General features: G+C 40.8%; 2 protein-coding genes across 8 annotated transcripts in view; one reads left to right on the top strand and one right to left on the bottom strand.

Moving 5' to 3' along the window:
• ZNF654 (zinc finger protein 654) overlaps window positions 1–12,726 on the bottom strand; it is a 39,863-nt gene extending 27,137 nt beyond the window's left edge. The window contains exons 1-4 of one of the 4 annotated variants that reach the window (XM_021401323.1): window positions 12,520–12,647; window positions 3,890–4,012; window positions 2,638–2,733; window positions 2,409–2,554 (exon numbers count right to left, since the gene is read on the bottom strand). In XM_021401323.1, the coding sequence (XP_021256998.1) occupies window positions 2,409–2,554; window positions 2,638–2,733; window positions 3,890–3,946 (299 nt within the window). In that variant the 5' untranslated portion in view covers window positions 3,947–4,012; window positions 12,520–12,647. Of the gene's footprint in view, window positions 1–2,408; window positions 2,555–2,637; window positions 2,734–3,889; window positions 4,013–12,519 lie in introns of all 4 variants that reach the window. The other 3 variants (XM_021401333.1, XM_021401328.1, XM_021401343.1) reach the window with 3 other exon arrangements.
• CGGBP1 (CGG triplet repeat binding protein 1) lies at window positions 12,950–19,739 on the top strand. 4 transcript variants are annotated; one of them, XM_021401389.1, is made up of 2 exons: window positions 12,950–13,209; window positions 15,566–19,739. In XM_021401389.1, exon 2 carries the CDS (start codon window positions 15,596–15,598, stop codon window positions 16,097–16,099), a length of 504 nt encoding a protein of 167 aa, XP_021257064.1. In that variant the 5' UTR covers window positions 12,950–13,209; window positions 15,566–15,595; the 3' UTR covers window positions 16,100–19,739. The 4 variants fall into 4 exon arrangements, with proteins under 4 accessions (XP_021257064.1, XP_021257054.1, XP_021257046.1 ...); XM_021401379.1 differs by having other exon boundaries at window positions 13,162–13,302; XM_021401371.1 differs by lacking the exon at window positions 12,950–13,209 and adding an exon at window positions 13,311–13,522.

The following is a 24,868-nucleotide window of genomic DNA, read 5'->3' as shown; positions in this document are numbered from 1 at the left end:
AAACAGCGTGGAATGTTAAAGATGTCGTGATGTACTGTAATTCTGAGCAGTTAGCCCTCTGCTTTGTTCCATCTTACTAGTCTTCCAACACTTTGCATTCTTGAACACTGTGATGCACACTGAAGTGACATTTTCATGAAAACATTCAGCATGATAACAGAGTCTCACTCCACGGCTGTAATTGTCAGATTGAAGCCCATCACACTGAACATTCTGATCGTGGTTTTTTTTTGTTTGCCTTCATTTTTCCCCAAGTACCACTGCACCCTTGTCTCTGCTGAATTTCATCACTCCCTGTCATAAATCCTTTCTACAGTTCTTTACAGGTAGTCCTTTACGATACCAGGGAAAAATTAGTACCGTAACCAAATGTGGCTGTCTTATTGGTTGAAATCACTTACAATCATATCAGTACCACAACTGTTGGACACATGGTTGAGAAGAGTCCTCCAAACCCTACCTACAGGTAGTCCACATTCTTCTGCTTCTATTGAAGCTCTGCTGATGTGACGGAAAAAAAAAAAAAAGAGACCACTAGATGAGCAAAGGGAGCCTGGCCATAATGCAGTGAGATAAGCAATGTGCCAAAGCATGGAGGAAATATGCTTTTTCTGTCTCTGCTCAGTGCTGCCTTATTTTAATTTAAAACCATTCCCATTTGTCTTATCACTATCACATCATGTATAACGTTGCTCTCCGCTTTTTTTTTTTTTTTATGAATAAGCTCCCTTTAAATAATAAAGGCCACAATAAGATCTCCACAAATGCATTCTCTTCTCTAGGCAGAATAATCACAGCTCCCTCAACCTTGCTTCATAGCAGGGCTGCTCCAAACTAATAAAGGAAACTATCAAACTATTTATATTTCCTAATCATCAGTCTCCATTTTGTTAAAATTACTATACACAATTCCTTTCTGTCTTTGCTATCTTAAAACACAGTCTGCAATATGGCACACCCACATTTCTATGCATAATAATGGTGCTGCTTACTTTACCACATCACTTATTAAATATTACTGGAATCAGAAGTTCGTATAAGAACACTGACAACACTATTAGAAATTGCAAGTACAGACACTCTTTAATTTATGATGACTTTGTGTATGGCTAATACATACAAGAAATGCAACTGTCACTACTGCTAAGAGTATCTTGTCTGGTTACCCAGGAAGCCTCATTCAAGTATGACAACACAGTCAGGCAGATTCTTGTTCTCTAAAACCTAGGACTTAATATCTATCAATTTGTCGAATAAGATCTGATTAACATTTCCCAGTTAATTAAAACTACTAAGTGCCAGAATCCCCTTATGATATTGTCAAACAGATTCAAAAGACAAAAACACAAAAGGTCATTATTCAGTAATTCTAAAATTGAAAGAAATGTAAGTAAATCCAGCTCCAAAAATCAAGACAGATTATCAGGAATAGCCACCATCCAAAATACAACAAATATCTGAATTTCTAATTTCCAGTTCTCTCCAAACTCCGCTAACCAGAAGTATTTAGAAATGTGATTTGACCTTCATGAAATGAGTTTTTCCCTAAAAACTAATGAAAAAGAGAGGTCACCATCTTTGGATTCAACTGCTAGCCATTTTCTGAGCATTCCAGTTTTAAAAATTGAAGTATTTTGATTCCATAAATAATCTAATGTCAATAGTTCCCCCCAAAAAACTGTCTCTTCAGTGAAGTTTCACAACACTTGAAGATAGTAGATATTCTGGCAAGCGTACAGAATAAAGCTTTAAGTTTTACTTAACTATTACTAATAGGTCAAGAACAGTAGACAGTTCCTCCAGACCAAGTAAACTGAGAAAGGCTACGAAAACATTCACCTCTGAAGACTAGATAAAGCATGAGTGAGACATTTCCAAATAGGTTTTTGAACTGAGACACAGCTATATTTGAAAGCACTGCTCAAGAAGAAAGCTGGACAGATCAATCTGATCCAATCAAACTGAACTAGCAGATAGAGCCAGCTCTCAGATTTTTATCTCCATCTGCTGATGAGAAAATCAAGTACACTGGATCTCAGCTAAGTACAACCAAGTCACTTGAAGTACTGGGGTTTTCTTGTTGGTTTTTTTGTTTTTCCTTCTGTCTAGCACCATAGTTTTTGAGATCTATGCTCTAGCATTCTGCAGTTGAACAAATTGAACATACTCATAACTGGCCAAAAATCATTGTAAATCATTCCCATTAGCATTTTCAGAACTTGAACATAAAAACCCATTTTAAAATTCATTATTTACTTAAACAGTATAAGAAATTTGTCTTAAATACTTAGCTTATTACATCAACCTTACAAGCTCTGAGGGTCTCTGAAACCCTACTGCTATTATAAAAGTACAACACCAACATTCTACATCGTAAGGGAAATGTAAGAAAAATATGATGTACTTACAAAGCTAGGCTACTCAATACGTATTGTACGTGCTCACATTCAGCTGGGAATGATACACAGGCAGATGTGAAACAACAGAGAGCTGTCTGAAGCACCTGAAGCTGAGGCAAAGGAACCTGCCATCTTCCAGCATAGTCTTCAACAACCTAATGACAAAAACATTGAAAGCCATATTACAAACCAAAAACATCCTCTTTAATCATGAAACTATAAATAGTTTGTACTGTACCTGCTTCACCTCCCCTCCTTTCATACAAGTACAGTTAATAACAAAAAAATTCTCAATCCACAAAAACGGAATCCTGACCATCTCCTGTGTCACCAACTGAAAAAGTAGAAACTTTATTATTTACATTATAACACAAAGAATACTTAACTGATTATTTACAGAGAGTAAGGCCAAGAAATACATCCATCTCATATAGTAACATAGCTGTAGTACTACTATGTTACTATAGTACTGCATAGTAGCTGCATTTAAACACAAGCTTTTATTTTGCAAGTGAATACAAATTATGGTGACCGTAACAATTCAGACAGCCTGCTCTAAACAAACTTATACAGAGGGAAACGACCACCCTGCATTCTTCTAGCCTCCATGTTAGCAGAGAAGGGCAGTCATTCTCTCTTATTTGGTTATATAAGTAAATTTGGCCCCTTTTATGCGTATGACAGAGCCTGAAGCAAACTATACTCTCATCTACAGTTATGAAACCACATCACTATTTATAAATGAAAAAAAAGGTAAAAAAAATAGGTGTTTTAAGGAGGAAATGTATCTAACCCTTTCCAGGTCATATAATTGATCTTAGTTGTGTTATTAAATGCAGGAATCCCAGTATTTCTGACATTACCTATTCCCACATTGGGTGGCTCAACAAAGACAACACCATTTGAAATTTCTGCAGAGTTATCAACATACTGAATTCTACCCAGTTTGCTTTGATACAGTCTCTGTATAAAAGACAGCACTGAGTTCAGCACAGCGTTAAAAGACAGGCAGGTAAAGGCTGTTAAGACTGTGCTGCTGCCCTATAGCAAGTAGGAGCTAAAGGGCTTTGGGTCTTCTCTGCTCCTTAATCAATAGCTAAGATGTGAGTCATATGCAGCACTGAGCAGACAGCAAAAGCATATTTCCTCCATGCTATGACACATTGCTTATCTCACTGCATTACAGCCAGGATCCCTTTGCTCATTTACTGGTCTCTCATTTTTTTCCATCACAACAGCATAGCTTCAATAGAAGCAGAAAGATGCAGACTAGCTTTAGGTTAAGGTATGGAGTACTCTTCTCTAGCTGAGGGAATGTAACTGAGATCTCCTACATCTGTAGGAAGTGAGAAGCTGGTGGGGAACCACAGTGCCATCAGTCCAGTTAGACAGAAAAAGATGAAGCACTCCTTAGTATACCCAAGGAACAAGTGACAGACTCCAAGAAAGCTGTGAAGTGCCAACCCTAGTTACACACCTGGGCATCTTACCTGAAGAGTCAGGCTGGCTAGCAAAGCACAGTTTAACGCAAAAGTCAGAAGCATCATTCTGCAGGGTTTCTTTTAGACTTGAAGGCTGTGAACCTCTCTCAGACCTGTTCACTGCCCTGTCAGCTAAATAAAAGATTTCAAAGTTGGGTTGATTAGCCTGTGTTTTTAGCTCCGAAGCTGCATGCCTAACTTTATTTAAGTCTCTGCAACATGAACAGGGCAGAAACCCATTTCTGACAGTCTGGTTATACCTGCTCCCAGGCAAAGTAGCTATTGATAATGGGACCGATGTTATTTTTTGTTGTTATTTTAATTTTCACTTACAACAACTGAGATAGATTTATATTTTGAAATGGTATTCTGTCTTTCTACCAAAACTATTTCAATGATTCCTGTTTCAGAATCAGTTTAACGCAGCAAGTATCTAGGTCAATTGGAAGAGAACTAATAGACTCATGGATAAATACTCTTCCTGTTACAAGGAATAATAAGCACTACAGAAAATTGTACTGACACCACCTATTGTGATCTCTCTGAAATACTTCTAAGCAGGTCCCTTGCATAGGAAATAACACAAGCCTTATAAAAACCAAAGCAGATTGAGAAAACAGCCTGTAGTGGTTTAAACTCCTACGAGGTAAATAATAATAATAATAATAAGAGATAAAAGTTTCAGTTCCCACCAGGGTGTTCTACAACACTGTGACCTGACAGCTACAGTACTGACATGCTTGTAAATGATTTCAACCAATAAGACAGCCACATTTGGTTACGGTACTAATTTTTCCCTGGTATCGTAAAGGACTACCTGTAAAGAACTGTAGAAAGGATTTATGACAGGGAGTGATGAAATTCAGCACAGACAAGGGTGCAGTGGTACTTGGGGAAAAATGAAGGCAAAAAAAAAAAAACCACGATCAGAATGTTCAGTGTGATGGGCTTCAATCTGACAATTACAGCCGTGGAGTGAGACTCTGTTATCATGCTGAATGTTTTCATGAAAATGTCACTTCAGTGTGCATCACAGTGTTCAAGAATGCAAAGTGTTGGAAGACTAGTAAGATGGAACAAAGCAGAGGGCTAACTGCTCAGAATTACAGTACATCACGACATCTTTAACATTCCACGCTGTTTTGGTGTTCCTGCCCTTCCCCCTTCTCAAAAGATGATGCAGAAGAAAGGACCAGAAAAACTCTGAAGGAAGGCAGCAAATGCTAAGGAGTGAAATAAATTCCACATAAGGATCAAGGATTAAACTGAGACACATGAGGTTGTAGGGAAGTGACAAGTGCAGGGGGAACACCAAATAAGATTGGCAAGCAGGAACCAAACAAATTAGGGGGGAGAGTTTTTCAAAACGGGAAAACAAACCGGGGAACCCCTCCCCAAAAGGGATACTGTGGGTGCTGAGTGGCTACACTACTCCAAAGAGATTAAGTGAGCTGAAAAAAGGTATCTACTGAGAGTTGCTAATTACATAAATAGTAGCATCTATCTGCTGCTTGTGAAAGTATGTGGAGAGGTGAATGTTGTAGTATTTGCTCATTTCACTCCTTGGTCAGGCATACACAAACTTCTGATAACATTCTGGTCCTAATGCTAGCACCGTTGCCGCTTCTACAAACCATCAGCGCTCAAAAACAGTCCAACAAAGACAGCTGCATACACTGGTGCAGAGGTACTTGCTGGGCTTTCGGCCACACTACCTTCTTGGAGAAGCCCTGCCAAAAACCTCTGGGAAAAATTTGAGGTTTTCCCTTGCTGCTTCCTAAAGAGGCAGTGTTCCCCGACTCTTCTCTGTTCCTCAGCAGAACATACTCTTCCCCCTTCAAACCTAGCTTAAAGCCCTGTCAGTGAGTCCTGTCAGTTCCTGGGCCAGAGTTCTTTTCCCCCCAGGACCTAGGTGGACACCACCAGCAGCCACCGGGCCAGGTGCTGAGTCAGCCAACCCGCCCCATGGTCAAAAAAGCCCAAATTGCTGCAGTGACACCAGCCTCTCAGCCATGTATTTATCAGATGGTTTTCCTGGTCCTCTCAGTACCCTTCCCCGTCACTGAAGGGACAGCAGAAAGCACCACCTGTACTCCTGATCAGCGGTTGGACTGCTTTTATGCAACACAAAGTTATGCTGAGGATTGAGCACAAAAATCAAGAACAGGCTTCTCCATCTCCTGTTAGTCTCTAGGTACACAGGTAAAAGCAACTAAATCCCCCAACTATGATGCAGGGACTAAAGATCCGTACCAATGCAAAAATTAATTTTTAAGAAAAGGCTTTCCTGAAAATTGGAAATAATCATTAACTGTACTACCTAGGAAGGCTTGCCATCCAGCAGAAGTAGCAGAGCAGCTTCAATACAAAAGTTCAGTCCTAGAAGAGCATAAGTAAAGCACGAGTAATACTAGATGAAGTGTTCTATCTGGAAAAGAAATAATCAAAACTTATTTTTTGTTCTATTCAGTTGATGGCCTGTATGTTGCTACACATCCCATACACTATCAAGATAACTGCATCTTTATGAATCCAGATTCGTTACTCCAATAGAGTAGAAAAGATCTTAAGATTTTAAAGCTACATAACACATTATTTAAAATATTCACCATATAAAATCATTTCAAATCAGCAACTAAAAAATGGATGTAAGCAACAGTTTTACTGCAATTCGCATGAATATTACATAAGGAATAACCAAACATAATCACACTTCTGGCAAAAGAAAAAAAACATCACCAAGCAACGGCTTGACACATCCTGTAAGACAAGTTTCTGCCAAAGTTCTATCTTTAAAGCTAAATGCTTTCCCCCACTCACAGCTGCTGAAATCTCATGGCTGAGCTTGCTTTAAGTACGAACAAGACTTAAGGCAGAGTTCCATATACTCATTACATTTAGCTAACCAAAGAGCAAGTTTCCAGATGCATTTACAGTCTACTACTTGCACAACAGTGAAAACTATTAATCCTACCAAAGTAAATTTGATTACTAGTGGCACTGCAGTGAATGTACCTGTGAAAGATATTACTTGATGATTGAAATATTTTTATTGAAATGATGCAACATTTCTCCATATCTTTCAATTAGTCTCCCCTAGAGTAAAAAACAACTAATGTATTGAAATAGTTTTATTATATATGGAAGAGACAACTGACAACATGTGAACTTAGCACAGGAATACCCAACTTCAGGTCACAAATGATGTTAGCAAAATATAACTTAAGGCTATATTATATATAACCTTTACATATAAATAAAGCTCAATTATTTAATTCTGTCATCTGAAGAACTACAACCTAAAAACATGTGTTTTATTATTATTATATCTATCCAATGTTCTGCTTTTTTTATTTGAAAAAGTCTGCATAGCAAGACTGTAAGATTGTAACCTACCAAAAATACCATGCTACAGAAGCATTCCAACATTCTTCTTCTTAAGCGTACAAAGGTGCAACTCAAAAGTTACAAGGATCTTGACAGATTTCTCCATGCAAAACTCAAAAGCTTGTTTTTCATACAAAAGCTAAACTTCGAGACAAGGTGTTAAAAGTTGGGAAAGAAGCAATATAAAAAAGCTTGCAACAAAGTCATACAAACTTCCAGAGAAGTGAAAGGGGAAAAACATAACCACTACCCTGAAAAGTATGCAAGTACAAAGGAATGAAAGCAAGGTAACAATGCTAAAATCCCAGAAATCTATCCTTCTTCCAAAAGCTGGAAAAAGGGGTTAATATTTACAGCAAGGATGTGATTTCCCAACATAAAGCAGACACAAGCATTAAAGAGGACAGAATACAAAAAGAGAATTGAGTATGTAAGAAGAGACTTCATGTTAATGGCAAGACCAGAGCACTGACTGACTCTTTCAGTCTACAAATAAATCAGTCTGCTAATCAACTACTATTGTGAATTCTCCCCAAAAGTTGACAGAAAACAGCCAGGTATCCTAGAAGTACCACAATTCACTAACAGTGGCTTAACAAGTTTCCCATCAAGCATCGAAGGAAACAGTGTTACTACCAAACCCTTGATATCATTATCTGCAGGCATGAACTGAACTGAATTGCCATTAAGCTTTGCAGGAAATGGTACTTATCACACTTAATTTGTAAGGATTTCTTTTCAAGCCTGAATCTCACTTGAATATCAAGCAGCACAAAGCTAAGCTGGTAACTGGTAGCAAATTGAATCCGCTTGTTTTTATGTTTTTACCAGCCAAGAGGAGAAAGACCCAGAAACAAACAAATAAAAACCCACAAGAACAAGCTAATTTGCAAATGTAAATAGTTTACATGTCTACGGTATCCCTTGACTGACAGGTAAAGTCATCTATTACAAATTACATTAGTCTCCCTTTAAAAGCTTTCATTTAACTAGTAATTCCACATTTAAAAAAAAACACTTAAAATGCCAATCAAATAAAACAATTGAGACTTTAAAAGGTGCTCTCAAAGCCACTTAACAAGTATCAGTCGTTTCATTCAAGAAGCTACAAATATACATACACATATTACAACACTAGGAGCCATTGCAAGAGAAAAGTTGGTTCAAAACTACAAGTTATTCCTTTGAAGAGACAAAAAAAAGCTTCAAAGAAACAGAAGTACTCATGTGACCAACATTTTTGTAGCTCATCTTTAAAGAAGTGTATGAATATCAAACACGTAGCCCAATAGTCAAAAAGTAGTAAAAGACAAGTTTAGCATGACCTAAAGTTGTTTCGTATAGAATATAAAAGTAACTGAACAAATATTGACTTGAAGATTAAAGTAAGAATCAAAGGCAAGTAGTTTCAAATTTGAGTACATCACAAGATGTGTGAGAACGTATCAATTCCCACACGAGAAGAACAATCAAAGATGTGTACATTTTTCTACCTTCACTTATACAAAGCAATACATACACTAAAGCATGAACAGACAAATAACAGCCAAACCACAATCCTGTATTTATTTTTTGTCTACTAGAATAGGTGCAGGAGTCATCATCATCTCTAGTGTGTTACTTTTATTTCTCAGCTTCCTAATACATAAACCCAATAATTATTTTCCTAGCAGTGACTCAAGATACCACTGATTAACGAAAGGCAACCAGGCAATCCTTATTTCAGGAAGTCAGATCACACTGATCACAGCAAGAGAAAATCAAGAAGTGTTTAGCCCTCACAATATTACTTTAGATCAGAATTACCCTGTGCTTGGTCTGTACTGCGTAACATTAAAATAACACCTAGTACAGTTATGCAGCCCTGTGGACAACTACAGAAATGCTGGGTGTAAGTTGTAACAGTTTGATAGCACTTAATGTTAGGAGAAAAGATTGAGAAGAATACACAATTTGAAGGTAACTGATACAACTATATCCACTTGAAAAGTGAGTATAGCTTACTTTGTTGCATTTCATCTCCCTGTTAAGGTTTGTTTTCAAATCAAATTCATCCTTCTAATTATAGAACCACTTCCTTTACTGTTAAAAGCTGCACTACTTTATCTGCCCCTCATTATTTGTATGCACTCACACGGGAACTTTCCAGGGACACTGGCCCTAGAGGCAGGGAAGGAGTCCCTGAAAAATCTCAAAACAATTTCAAATTCTGCATGTGACACAGCAAGTCAAAGCTCCAGAAGCTCTTCCAAATGTTTAGACTGAGGGGGTTCTACTAGATACTATCTTTCAATTTAAAACTACAAATAGTCACAGATGCCTTTTCTCTTGCTTGCTAAAGCTGGGAGCAGTAGATTCATTTTTTCCCAACACCTAAGTGGCTTCAATGTACAGTGAACTTTACAACTGTGAAGAAATGCCAGATCAGCAATTTTAGAAAGAAACACAGATGCATATATAAGCACTCACTTCACCTTCCAGCTGTCTCTTTTCATTCCCAGCCACAGAAATCTTGATTTTATTTCCCCGTGTTATCAACGTCAAGTAACAATCTACAAAAATATTTTATTCCACCTTGCCTTGAAAGTTCAGGGTGTAATTGTGTTGTACGACCACGCAAAGCCACAACGCAACAGACCCCAGAAAATACATGTGGCTTTGCAGTCACCACACACTGACTTTATCTTACATCACTAAATCATGATTATGCGTGTATTTAGGAAAACGATATAACCCAGAGTCATCTTTTGCAACCGTTCTTCAGTCGACTGCTTAAAAGCAAAGTTCAGCTGCAATACTCCATGCCTTCAGCATACTGACCCTGTTTCCAACCATCTTTCAACTTTTTAACAGAATTCTAGAATAAAAGATACGCACACCAATGCTTCTTAAGGTCCTTGCCAGTCTCTTACCCTAAAAACAGTCAAGAGACCTTTGCTTCCATCTGCAGTAAATGGCTCAACAGGCTAAGAAGGCTTTAGGCCTTGCTTCACTTTTGCTGCAGCTCTTAAGAAAAACGTGGATGTGCACACACTTCAGACAGCAACGTAGCTATATGCAGTCTGACATATCCCTGCATTATAATACTTATTCTGAAGGACAAATGGGTGTTTCTTTCAAGATAGTTCAAACATATGGTATTATTGCTAAGCAACTCTCTCTATAACTGCTGTTCAACTTTTGACACAAAAAAAAAAAAGAGGAACACGGTAGGGAAACCAGGATGTTCAGAAGTGCCAAAAAACCACTAAGACAAACAAAGCTATGTTATCAGTGTAGGGTGGAATGAGGTGGATAGGCTTGATCTGTACAATAGCCAGAAGATCTGGCTTCAGAAGTTCTAGATGGAAAAGTACAAAGCGACATGTTCAGACAAAAAGTAGAGCCAGAGACAAAAACCGCACTAACAGAGACACATGTGAAAAATGTATGAGACACACCTACCAAAGTGACACCGCATGTAAATGAGAAATTATCTTTTATAACAGATGTTACAAGAAAGAGGTGATCTAAACTTTATGTGTACACTGATACTTTCTGAAGAAGAAATGGAAATATGTTTCCTCACTTACTGATGAGGGCCTATGAGTCTCTGTTTGTACAGGTATGGATGCACCGAGACAACTCCTCCACTGTCAGCCTATCTGTAAACAAGCTACTGCAGAGCACTCAGCTTCATGTGGTGTCAAACCACAGAAGGTCACTGGTTCTTTCTGCCAGTATGCTACACCAACTACATCTTGTGTTTGTACATTTAACTTTGTAAAATAATTATGTATTAAAAATGCACTTAAACAAAGCATAGAAGCCTGTATTTTGGGTGAACACACAATTGCTGATCACCAGGCCAAATTTAAATCAAGAAAGTGCCTAGTGACAAAACATTAATATATCATTTAACTTTCAACAGAGTTATTTAAACTACGCATTGTTTAAAAAAAAAATAAAGAAACAGAGCTCTTTATATATTTGAAACATTGGCTGTCCACGTGGAGCGCTCATAAAGTAAAAGTAAAGCAAAGCAGGAGAGAGGGCTTGGCAATTTTTCTACACAAAAGAAACTCCAGGAGAAGTCAAGGTCAAATGATTTAGACACTTTACCATTAATAACTGCAATACAATCATTTCACAGGGAAACTCCTTCCCTGGTCTTGTCCTGTTCTGTTCCCTACTCATTCCTAGCTTTGTCTAGGGTAGATGATTGGTGTTAGTATGAACTGTCACCCTGCCTTCACCTCCTTGTTATCATCAGTTCAACACGTAGTAAGAGCAGCTAAAACATTTTATGATAAAACTCTCAGTCTTGACAGAAGATTGAAAGATTTGTTTGGGCAGGATTCAATCAAATACAGCTGAATCTTCTTCCAGCTGTGGTTTACTCCACACTTCCAAGGCCTTCGTTTCTCTCGACTGCCTGTGCAAAGAGATCTTTGCACAGACGTACTAAGTTTATACATGCAACCAGACAGAAGTAAATACAAAAGCTTCTAGATAAACCCAAGCAGCAACCTACGGACTCCCTGAGCAGTGCTATTTGAGCTAATTTTAAACACATACAACACGTAAAACAAACATCATGAAGCGTTAAGAAACAAAGAAGAAAATAAAAAGAGAGAAATCTCGTTGAAATGGAGTATTGTGCAAATAGAACAAGAGAAGCAGAGCGGTGAGGGAAGCAGCCAAGAAGTTCATGAAATGAAGTAATTACGCTGAAAAAAGCCTAGACTGCATTTCTGAGAACTGCAAATACTATGGTTGGGATATACCTACAACAACTCATGCTTCAATCAACACCCGCTGGGCAGGGAAAGCAACCTGTTGGTGCTCGTTACTTTGCAAAGCAGGCACAGAGAGGTTGCAAAGAGCACGGAATTAATAAGAGCACGGAATTAATTTCTACATATGGCCCTGCGTGAAGAAACACTGCTTTCTGAGAAATAATTTAAAAAAAAAAAAAAGGAGGGGGGGGGAGGGGGGAAGAAGTACGCGGGCTAATTCGGCCATCATTAAGGGCACAGCCCCGAGGCGGAGGCCCCCCCCACCACCACCCGGCGTCGTTCCGCCCCGGGAGCCGCACGTGGCCCGGCCCCGCCGCCCGCCCCGGGAGACACTCCCGCTCCCCTCCAGCTCTCGGCCCAAGCCCCGTTCCCGCCGGTCCGGCCGCCGCAAGGGGGGCACCGGGGGCTCGAACCCCACCCGCTCCACCGCCGCCCGCGGGGGGGAGGGGCGAGGAGCGGCGGGGCGGCGCTCACCTGGCAGAAGCGGCGGCAGTAATACTGGCTGTGGAGCAGGGCCGGCAGGCCGGCGGGCGGGCCCGGCGTCGCCAGGGCCTCCAGCTCCTCGCTGAGCCGCTCCGACTCCTGGTCGCTCTCGTCTTCCGCCATGCTGCTCCGGCCGCCCTGCGCGTACCGAGCGCCCCCCTGCCCCCGCCCCGCCGCGCCGGAAGGGGCCGCCCCCGCCCCGCCGCCTCACGTCCGGCCACGCCCCCCCGCCGCGCGCCTATTGGGCCGACCGCCGGGCCGCCCGACGGCCAGCGCGGAGACGGCTCGCCGCTGACCCCTGACCTCTGGCTCCTCCTTTCCGCCCGGCCCCGCCGGAGCGTCTTGTGATTGGAGCAAAAGTCTTCTCGTTACTTTACGCCTCCCTTCTCATTGGCTGCTCTTCCCGCCCATCACGGCGTCCTCCGCAGCTTCCTCCCCACCACTGGCCGAAGCGCCCGTCCGCTAAAGGCGGAGGTCGCCTTCGCGAGCTCCGATTGGCCTCGGCGCGCCTCCATCACGGCATTTACGCCCGCCCCCAACTTGCAATTGGGCTAGCGCGCCGTCCGTCTCCGCGCGGCCGGGCAGAGAGCAGCCAATCAGCACCGGCTTTCCTCCTGTCTGCCGCTCTCGGGCGGCGGTCGCTAGGCCGGTTGCTAGGTCCCGCCTACCGCGGCCGCCAGGGTGGGTAGCTGTGTCTGGCTGCGGCGCGGCGGTGGCGGGGAGCGTCAGGCGCAGGCCGCGCGGAGCAGGGGGGAGACCGCGCGGCCCCAGCGGGTAACGGCGCTCGGCAGGGGGCGGCGCCTCCGGGTCTGCGCTCCGGGCCGGGCCGGGCGGGGCGAAGCGGCGGGACCACACCTGTCTGCATCTGGTCGGGCTGAGGGCGCACCGAGCGGCCTCCGGGAGGCGGGCGGCCCCGGGCCGACGGGGCGTGAGAGCGCTGGGGTAGGCGGCAGAAAGGGCCCGGCCCGCTGTCACCGCGCGGTGCCCTGCTGAGGTGAGGGGCGGAGGGCTCACGCGGGCTCGTGTCGCGTGTTCGGGCTGCAGACACACCGCGTCGGCACGGGGACAGTGCCCCGGGAAACAGACGCGCCCCCGTCTCTGACCTTACGGGCTGCTTCGCTTGGCAAGGAGACAGCTACACCTATCCGACTGCTGCTAACCCACACTCCTCCTCTTCCTCACCTTACGTGCGCTACGGAGTCGCCCACAGATGCTGCGAGCGTGCAGTGGTTCCGTCTCAGCGTGAGCTGTTAGCAGAGCTCGCTTATCAGCGCTCCCGCAGCCCCTGAGAGCCGTGGTGCCATCCCTGCGCTCGGGAAGGCAGCTTTACTTCTGAAGAATCCCAGTCAGGCCCTGAGACGGGAGAAAAACATCCCGTGTTTTCAGCGCTTGTCCAGCTCGCTGAATTACTGCCTCCAATTCTGATATAAGCGGGAACACTTAGTTTCGTGTGTGATTCATTTTGACATTTCCGGGTCCTGAGCAACAAGTTGACGTTGGGATAAGATTTGTTGAGAGTTTGGTTTCAAGAGGCTTTCAGCAGTTTGTGAAACTCGTGGGGATGGAACACCTAAGGCAACAAAAAGAAAGAAATTCCATTGATCCCAGCAAAAAATACCTTACTCCATAGGGTTGTGCAGGATCATTCAAGCCTGTAGTTCGGGAAAGCAGCAGATAGTTCAGAAAACTGACTGGTAAAGTATCTAATAGCGAGATCTTCGTCTCCCATGTTCAAAAAGGATGTCAGCTCCTTGTGTAGCAGTGTGTTTTTTGAGGACTAAAGTTTTGAAGACTGAATTCTCTGTTTGATTGCTCTATTTCCAGAGGCATTCTGGACAGCACAAGCTCTATTCAGTTTTTAAAGTTGGACGGGCTTGCCTTACAGCTAATTAGGAAATTCGTGTCTTTTAAAGGCAGATTTTCTAAATGTTTCAACAGCAAACTGCATGCAGCACAGTAATTACAAAAAACAACACATCTACAATTACACAGGTCTCTCTTTTTGTCTTGTAGTTAACAGAGGTAAGGCAATATTCCTGCAAGTCATTCATCCCCACAGGTAAATATCCAGGCAACCTGTTAGATTTCCTCAAAATATTTGTGAATTGTCATTTTGCTCAACAAACGAAAAAAAAAAAAAAAAAAAAAAAACAACCAAAAACCCTCAACCTGAACATAGGGAAGTTTTTCAGTCTTTTACATTGAAAATGTAACAAGATTAAGAGAAATAGAGCCTGATTGATTTGAGTACACTTGACTAGATCATTGCTTGCTTTGATAATTTAATTTTACAGCGATGCTAAGGACTGTCCAGCTGTCTTCTCTGAGTAATCAGTTACCTTTCTGAGTAGTTGTCTCCATGGAAAAAAAAAAAACAGGCTTTTATTTTTAATTGAAACATGTGTGTGCAGGTTTCTGTTCACATCAGACTGCTTTTGTTGCACTTTCATTGCAATGGCAAAAAAAAAAATGACTCTAAGTTAAGGCCTAGTCTGATAGCTGAGGTTTGAGACAGGGGTGAAAGTGAAAGGTGTTCCAAGTGAGTAATGAGTGCCAGCAGAGAGGTTTTTTTGGTAGTTTATATAGAGTGACAGTGATGGCCTTCTTGCCTGACGTTTTTTTCTAACAAAGGTAATACAAACTTTCAGGAAATAAACAGAAGAACACCGACTCAACAGAGCTAATAAAATGTCAAATGTGTTTAAAATAATAAGGCAAACTTTATCTTCAAGATTAAACTGTCTTTTTGGGAAAAAAATATAATTTTGCATGACTTTCAGTGATGAACAGATTGAAGGGTTCTGTTGAGCTTTGCAGTGGTAGAAACTAAAAAGTAGTTTACTCTGACCCATGAAGAATTTCCTTGCTCAAAGATAGAACTTCAAGGTGAAGAATTGTTCAGTAATAGTTTTGTGCATGTATCTTACATGTCATTGGTTTTTAGATGGCAGTCAGCGCTATGCTGGATAGTGGATAGACTGCTCTCAAGACGGTTTGATTGAAATCATTAGCATGTCTTAACAGCATTTTTCTTCAGCTTTCAGGTAAAACTCACCGGATAGCCACAATGGAACGGTTTGGAGTGAAGTCCACTCCGTCACGTAGCCGCTCGAAGACTGCTTTGTATGTAACTCCTCAGGATCGGGTAACTGAGTTTGGCAGCGAGCTGCATGAAGATGGTGGAAAACTCTTCTGCACTTCCTGCAACGTGGTTCTGAATCACGTTCGCAAATCGGCAATCAATGACCACCTCAAGTCAAAAACACATACAAAGCGGAAGGCGGAGTTTGAAGAGCAGAACGTCAGGAAGAAGCAGAGGACACTGACTGCCTCCCTTCAGTGCAACAGCACTGCTCAAACAGAGAAAACCAGTGTCATCCAGGACTTTGTGAAAATGTGCCTGGAAGCTAATATTCCGCTTGAGAAGGCTGATCATCCTTCTGTGCGAGCCTTCCTGTCTCGCTACGTCAAGAATGGAAGTTCGATACCTAAGTCGGAGCAGCTAAGGAAAGCATACCTGCCTGATGGGTATGACAACGAGAACCAGCTCATCAATACTGAAGATCGTTGAGAAGAAAACTTTGAATCGTCGTCGTGAAGTTTTACATATTGATGGTGTGGTTTATTTTTATATTCATGCATATATACAGTGTTACATATTGGTTTTACAAGCTATTTTGTATTGTAGAAATGACAATCTATTTGTGAACTAAGTGGTATGCCAGAGACTGTCGCTAACCCTGCTGTAGACTTCAAGAGCTGCTATGATGTAGGACTCACACTGAGCACAGGGAACATGCCTGGCATACATCCTATCTATGTTCAGTCCAACTGTAACTGACGCTATGAAAAAGGCACTTGGGTGGAGAACCTCCCTTACCTAAACTGTGCATCTGCATACACGAAGAAGAGGATTAAGTAGGAATTGTTCATCATGTCAGTGGATTGCTTTGTCCAGAATCTAGTCTGTGAGCAACTAAGAAGTACTGCGTATTAAAAATGCAAGAGGCTGTAGAATGGTTATTTAACATAAGTGATCTGCTTGGGAGGATGACTGCAATTTCCTAATCAAGTTGTCTTATGTTTTAAAAGAGGAAACACTTCTTCCAGAATACTCTAATCCTATTTGATGCAACTGTGGATGCACTCATTACCTAGCCTAAATAGGTGGCCTTTTGTAACAACCCTTGAACTCCACTCTTCTTATAAAGCCAAAAGTTCTGAAGGTTTACCATGCCTGTTTTTTTAAATCACCATATCCTTTTCTTGGTTTAATATGTTCCCTCCAGTTTCAGTGCCAAACTTTGAAAGCTGAGTGGACAAACTAGTAACTATGTGTGGTTTACAGCACAGCTGCTAGCAAATGAATCTTACACTGGACCAAGGTCATAGTAGTATGGGGAATGAATGCCTGTTTCTTATTTCTTATAGCAAGATAAAAGATGCTGAATTTGAACTGGAGGTGGAGGAGGCACAAAATAGTGGAGTTGAGCCAGCTTTTCACAGCGTGCAGGGGCGGAGGGTCCTCTGTCTCTCGCTGAAGGTCCTTTACTTCTTGCCTCAGCCTTTTGGTCAAAGGAGGTAAAATGATTAAAATAATTTTCAAAACAGGTACTGCAAAGGCTATTCAAGAATTTGTAAGAACAACTAGGAAAGCCTGTATACTTTAAAGCTGTAATGGTTCTACACTTCTGGGGTATATTTCTTATTCTGTGCCAAGATGCCATCTATTGAACTGACAAAAAGTAAAGTAAATTAAAGAAGTTCAATAATGTTGCTCTCTCCCAAATCTAGTGAACTGTTACTAAGCTAATCCAAATTATTATGCCAAAAAGTTAACTTGATGCAAGTGCTTGCTCTATAATGTTTTTAATGGAATGGTGGAGCATTGTAAAAAGAGCTTGATTTTCTTTAGGTGTTCTGAATTTAAGGAGGTGTCAAACATTTTCCACGTTGCATAGAAAAGCTCCACTCAGTGGATATAGTGATGCAAGCATGCTTTAACTTTCTCAAGTGGAGCCAGTTTTCTGCTCATCTTCCTTTCCCTGTACAGTTTCATGATATCACGTTATTTCTTTTGATCGGGATATTTGCAGCAATACTATGTATTTGCTAAAAGAGACAAAGTAACCGACTTATTTTATTTCTGTAGCTATTTCTAGAGGAGAGTCTCTTTTGCTGGATTAGCAACTGCTTTTTTTGTGCAATTCCTGCAGAAATGCAGTTAGTGTTACGTCAGTGTCTTGTAGCCTTCTGCTATGGGAAGTGCTTGAATAAATGCACAAAAGCGAAAAGCAGAAGGCACGTGCCAGTACGTAGGTACCCAGTTCACTGCTGCACTGCTGGTCCCTGTTGATGCTAGTGGGATTTCATGCAGTTGTAGCACTCCTGTCAGTGATTTTAGTTGCTGGTGTAGGACTTCAGACAAATAACATAATAATGGTTTTGGTTTTGTTTGCCTCTAATACTGTATATCAAAATTTGCCTTCCCAAATATCATTTGCTATTGCATTTGCTTAAGCTCATAAACTGTCTTGGGCTAGAGCTGTTTTATAAATCTTCTAAAGCCAAGTAAAAGGTATACTGCCAAGAGCCTTTTCTGTCCTGACAATAACAGAATGTGGGTTTTTTTGTTTGTTACGTTTTGGGGAGTTTTCGTTTGTTTGTTTTACAGCTGCTGTCTTATTGCAGTGAAATGAAAAAACCTTGAAAACCTTGAAAATAAAAGTTAGTGATAGCTACAGCTTTTGTTTAAAAGCAATCACTCATTCATTAAAGCAAAGCAATATTATATCACCCAGTTTATCAAAAGTTTACTTTCTACTTAAGAAGCAGTCTATAAATTTAGGTTCATACACAGAATTAATACAATTCTGTAACTATCTTAAGTATCTAGTATCAATTTATTTTTAATGCAGAATTACTGCAGAAGGTATGAGCCTGGTGAGGATCCCTTTCAGTGTATCCATACTGTAACCAACTTACACCAAGCTGGAAGTAAAAGGTGACCATCAAGATTTTGAAAGGAACTGACTGAATTCTAATGCACAGCAATTTGTAAGACAATAATGTCTTTATGATGGGATTCTTATATTTAAAAAAAATATATAGTTTTTTGAAACTTGATGAAAATCAACACACTGTAGCATTGCAACAGATATTTATAATGAGATAAAACAATGGAAAAACAAAGCACTTCCAGCACTACTTCCAAGTAGCCTAGAAAGAATAATAAGTTTTACTCATGGACATAGCCCAAATCACAAATGAGACATTTACAGTTGTTTTGTTTTAAAGTAAAAATGGTTCCACTAAGTCTTGGAACCGAGTCCTGCAAGCAGTCCAGTTTGTGCCATAATTTTGCTGTTGTGGCTATAGTTGGACAAAACATAACCTTGTTTTAATTACTATTGATTCTAAGGAAGATTTACGGCAGAGGTTTTTTGGTATTTCTAAAACTAAGTAATAACAAGTTCCTGGAACAGAGGCTGTGGTTGCGTTGTTTAGCAGTCTCCATGGGGTTTTGCTTTTTTTTTTTTTTCTGCAGGAACACTGCATTTTTTTAGTAATATATTTGAAATTACATGTAATTTAAAAAAGAATGTACGCTGACCATGTACGTACATTAGCTTAGCCAATTCGCAGCTAAAATGACTCTGAAATGCATTTCTTAGAACACTTTCAAATACTAGACAAAAGGAATACTCTCCATTCTGTGAATTACGTAAATACACCATGTTAGTTTCAGCTTGCATGTTCTTGAAAAACGTGAGTTCTAGTATTTTTAAGCATTTTCAAGCCTTTAATTTGGCAGGTCCTTACAGGAAGTGAAACATAGGATATAATGAAAGGGAAAGTGGTTTTTCAACTGAGAGGGAAACTTGGTTCTGCAAAGTATGGGATATTCTCACGATAGAAGGACATTTTTAGTTAGAGCCCCGTTTATCAATTCTGTTGAACTGAACGGTGACGTGCTCCCCACTAAGTTCTGCTGCATCACGAACTGGTTTTGGGGAGGAGAAAAAAGAAAAAGCTGGAAGTTTGGCAAGGATTATCTCTATTTGTATTTACATATGAAGAGAGGCAAGACTTACCACTGTTGTGTTCACATTGTACTCACTGCTAACTTCTTGTGTAATTTGAGTGCTTGTTGTCTTTGTACAATTTTAAGATTGTATCTAACTTTCAAAATAAATTTTTTTTTGAACAGATTCTCATTGTAATAATGCTATTAGACTTCAGTCTGTGCTGGGCTAGTGAAGATGCTGTGTATTTGTTTTGGCATTAAGGAAGTTTTGCTTCTGGTGAATGGTCACAGAACTGGTTTTACTGAAACAACAAAATGACGATCAAATGCTAGAGTGAGGCTGAAGCTACCTGGGTTCAGTTTCCTGCAGTGCCACAGGACTTCCTGTTAGAACAGTAAGACCACAGTAAGTGATTTAAGTTTTTATATTAAAATGCTGTTGGAAGAGAAATACTTTACTTTGTAAAGTTTTCACTTGGTAATGGAAAAAATGATTTTTTTTTTAAATAAAGGAATTCCTTTTTCATAGAATTTATGCATTATCTGTTATTTCAACAAGAAAATAAAGAAGTTGTGGCTGTTGAAGTATAACATTAACACAAAGCAATGGAAATGGATGGTGACAAAAAAATGTGAGGTAGAGCAGTGGCATAGGCAACCCTTCCAGTAATATCACTGTATCTTGAAGCAATTTGACTGTTGGTAGATCTATACAATCCTACTGAAGTATGTTTCAAGACTATAAAGAATTCCTGTTGCCAATCAAGTATGTGATTTTTCTTCTCATTGTGTCAGAAATTCCCTGATCGTGCCTTCAGTTGCAGCTGAATGCTGACTGAAGTAATTCTTGTGCATTTTGACGTTGCATAAAGCAATCTGCAAATGTAGGGTCTTACAGCTGCCTAATGCTTCAGGTCTTTTCAGGAAGGGCTTCTGTAACACAGAAGAATCATTTTATTCCAAACTACCTGCAAAAAGGTCAAAAGTTGATCCTTGTCTCCCTTACGGACTTCATGAAATTTGAGCGAAAACATTCACCTGTCAAGATCATCCAGTGTAGATTTGAGTATTTTCACGTTCCATTTTCTGAATCCTCATCTCTTGACAACTCATGATGTATCTATGATAAACTGCTGTTGCAGCCTCTTGATTCATGAATTTATTAATAATTAATTTCCTATTCTCAGCCATGTCCTGGCATCACCTCTCTAAGATCAGGTTGCTTTCTTTGCCCTCCTATCAAATGGAAAAGCACAAGAGAAGTAAGCATATCCTTTGGTAAAGTTTTCTCGCATGGGCAGTTCCTCTGTGGAAGAGGGTTGTGTATACTTGCAATAGGAATGCATCAGTAGGAATCTGTGTGGAAGCTGTTGCAGAATCAGGTGGGGTATGTAAAGTTTAGTAATGCAGCTATGCTAAATTCTTATGATGACATCTTAACTTCTTAAGTTAGTCACATGGTTTAAGCCATATCCAAGATGCAGTAGGATTAAGTGTACAGCAGCTGCTTTCAGGCCATCTTTATACTGTTAATTAGGTCTGGCATTTGTGAATTACATAGGCTGGACAGCAGAGACTGGAGGATAAACAGTATGTGAAAGTTTTGCTTAGATGAATTAAGGAAGTTTTTATGCCCATCCCTCAACTTTTCTTAGTCCACAAAGGATTTGGCATTTGTGGGTCTTCTAGTGTTAGAAGTCTCTACTTCTTTCATATTCAAAAGCAGATAGTACATCTCAGAAGCAAAATATGCAGATTGAGATGGGATGGGATACAGAGAGCTACAGCAACTGTCACACGTGCTTGACTAATTCCAAATATTGTATACTGAGTCTAAAATAGAAAAGTATAAAATAAACAATTTCTGAATATCAATTTCAGTCTTTCCTCCCTTTGAGATAAGGTGTTAAGCCTCCCAGTTCCCTGGATCACTTTAAGCTTCAGAAAACAGAAAAATATGAAGATCTAGTCTTGCAAAATAGCATCCATTTGGTTAGAAGATTTCTGCTACAGCTGGAGGAGGGCATAAGATCACAGGTGTACAAAGCTTGTCTTCAGCTGAACCTCAAACAAGTACAGGCAATTTTATTCATGATTTAGATGCATCTTCTCCCGTTCAGTAGTGCACAGGGAGAGGACATAAAATCTGAGGATTACTTGAGTGCAGTGAAGTGGCCAGTACTCTCATATCATCATGTGCTCCATGAGCACATTAAGATAAGAGCACACATTCATTAGGAAATTCCTACTGTTACTTTAGATACTTTTTCTGTTATCAAATCTTTCTCTTCAATGAGAACCACTGTGTTCCTGAGGAAAGCAAAGAAATTTCCTTTTTTTTTTTTTCTCCCCTCTCCAGTTCATCAGTGGAGTATTCTATACCAATGCAGAAGCTAGCGTAAATTCAACAACTCTGTTCAAAGCTGGAGAAAAAAAAATAGTTGGAAGCTTCTGAGGCTGTTAAGATTTTCTTATACCCTGGTTTGTCTCAGGTGTTTTTCAATCTGTCCTTTAGGGTACAAAACAGCTCCCATATTCAGTATTAGATTTCACTACAGTAAATGAGACCTCCTTACCTTAATTCTTCTGTAATTAGCCTTAAATTGCTTCCTCCCTCCCCTTATTTCTGAAGCAAATCATTACCATAAAATGAATCAAACAACTAGAATAGCCATGCCCACACTTCGCAAAGTGCTGATACACAGTAAAAGCCTGAGCCCACTATCTCCCTCTGTCTTAACATGATTAGAGGCCAATGCCTAAGAACCTGGAAACAGGGAAAACACAGCCTCAAAACAAACAGACTTGTCTTGTCAAGAAGGAAACTGAGACAGAAGAAGGAGCATCACATAGGCATTTTCCTCATTTATTTCCGTTAAAGTTAACAGTAGTCATATGATGATCATAGAGTCATCAAGGTTGGAAAAGACCACTAACATCATCTAGTCCATCACCATCATGCCCACTAACCAGTGTCCTTCAGAGCCACACTGATCCTCTCCTTGTACACCTCCAGAGACAGTAATGCCACCGCCTCCCTGGGCAGCTTGTTGCAATGCCTCACCCTTCTTTTGGAGAAGAAAATTTTCCTAATATCCAACCTGAACCTTGCCCAGCTCAGTGTAAGGCCATTCCCTCTCATCCTATTGCTGTTACCCAGGAGAAGAGACTAACCCCCACCTCGTCAAAACCTTCTTTCATGGAGTTGTAGAGAGTGATAAGGTCTCCTTGAGCCTCCTCTTCCCCAGGGACTGGCCAAACTTTACTCCAGTACTTTTGGAATTGCTTCCTTAAAATAGTTCCCAACACACCGAATTATGCTTGTTGTTGCTTTTGTATTGCATTGAACTGTTAGTTCTTTAAAGACTTGGTATCTGCAAGGATTCAGCTGAGGCCTGATTTGCACATAGCAAAGAAGCTACTGCACTGCATATAGTAGAAGTCAGTGCCACATAGTGACACCTCTATTTTGCAATCTTCAAATGCTCTTAAGCCTGAATTAAATGTATAAGGACTTGAATAGATGTATAATTGTCAGTTTAAGACTGTACCTTCCTTCTTTGCTAAACAGTTACTTTGTATTTAAATATATTGTTAGCATATTTATGTTTACTTTCTGTTCTAATATTTAAGTTCTAGTTATTTTACATTTACTTAATGAAGTGCTTTATATACAGCAAAATTTAAAACATTATTAAAACAGAACTTTGTGTTTTAGTGTCTCAATTCAGGGACAGATTTTTGTTTATTTATAAGTTAGGATATAAGTTACTGTTTAAGATCAAAAAACAACCAAAAAACACATATTTAGTAACTTATTACCATAAGAATAAAATGAAACTCCCAGGAATGTCTCAAGGAGGTAAGGAAGTCTTAAAAACAAATAAGAAAAATTCAAGTTCTTTTCCATCTTCAGGCAGAATAAACAATTAAAAAATAACACCTCCCATCCACCCCCCACCCTCACCAACAACCCAATGAAAACTCCTCTATTCAACAGAAAGGAAATACAAATAATGAAACATCAGCATTGATAGTAGAGGGAGGGGTCAAAAACCATAGATGAGCACCTAAGATATTTAGTATTGATAACACAAACAGAAGAATTCTCACAAGTCATACGCAGTACCTGGTACAAGAAACACATGGTACTTTCCTCCTCACCTCTCCTTTTATACTTGCACATGACAGCTCCTATCTTACAGTTCAAACATTTTCACAAAGTTACCAACAAGAAATTGTTCATTTTGAAAACTAATCTCAAAGCATGACAGCAGAAAAAGCTTCGCCTTTTTGTTAAACTTCAGGACCCAGACAGGCTGGAAAAGTGGGTCCATGTGAACTTAATGAGGTTCAACAAGGCCAAATGCAGGGTGCTGCACTTAGGCTGGGGCAATCCCCGTTATTTATACAGACTAGAGGAAGAATTCCTTGAAAGCAGCCCTGCGGAGAGGGACTTGGGGGTCCTGGCAGATGAGAAGCTGGACATGAGCCAGCAGTGTGCGCTGGCAGCCCGGAAGGCCAACTATGTTCTGGGCTGCATTAAAAGAGGAGTGGCCAGCAGGGAGATGGAGGTGATTGTCACTCTCTACTCAGCTCTTGTGAGGCCCCATCTGGAGTACTGTGTCCAGGCCTGGGGGCCCCAGTACAAGAAAGATGCTGAACTCTAGGAGCGGGTCGAGAGGATGGCCACCAAGATGATCATAGGGCTGGAACACCTCTCCTATGAGGAAAGGTTGAGGGAACTGGGCTTGTTTAGCTTGGAGAAGAGAAGGCTCCAGGGAGACCTCAATGTGGCTTTCCAATACTTGAAGCATATGAACAGGAGGGGCAATGGCTGCTTACATGGGTCAATAGTGATAGGACAAAGGGGAATGGTTTTAAACTAAGACAGGGGAGGTTTAGGTTAGATATTAGGAGGAAGTTTTTCACACAGAGGGTAGTGACGCACTGGAACAGGTTGCCCAGAGAGGCTGTAGATGCCCCGTCCCTGGAGGCATTCAAGGCCAGGCTGGACGTGGCTCTGGGCAGCCTGGTCTAGTGGCTGGCGACCCTGCATTCAGCAGGGGGGTTGAAACTAGATGATCTTTGAGGTCCTTTTCAACCCAGGCCATTCTATGATTCCATAATATGATTCAGACAACATCTGAACGTTTCTTGAACATCACCAGGGATGGTGACTCTATCACCTTCCTGGGCAGCCCATTCCAGTGCCTGACCACTCTCTCAGAGAAGTACTTCCTAACATCCAACAGCATAAACAATGTAAAGAGGGATCTGATCACATGTACCAGTTATCTAAAGCAGTACTGA

The sequence above is a fragment of the Numida meleagris genome, chromosome 1, assembly GCF_002078875.1.
Source record: "Numida meleagris isolate 19003 breed g44 Domestic line chromosome 1, NumMel1.0, whole genome shotgun sequence".
NCBI classification, from domain to species: domain Eukaryota; kingdom Metazoa; phylum Chordata; class Aves; order Galliformes; family Numididae; genus Numida; species Numida meleagris.
This window is presented reverse-complemented; position numbering and strand designations above follow the sequence as displayed.

Coding starts and splice junctions, on each gene's coding strand:
- CGGBP1 (XM_021401389.1), top strand. CDS start 15,596: ATGGAACGGTTTGGAGTGAAGTCCACTCCGTCACGTAGCCGCTCGAAG.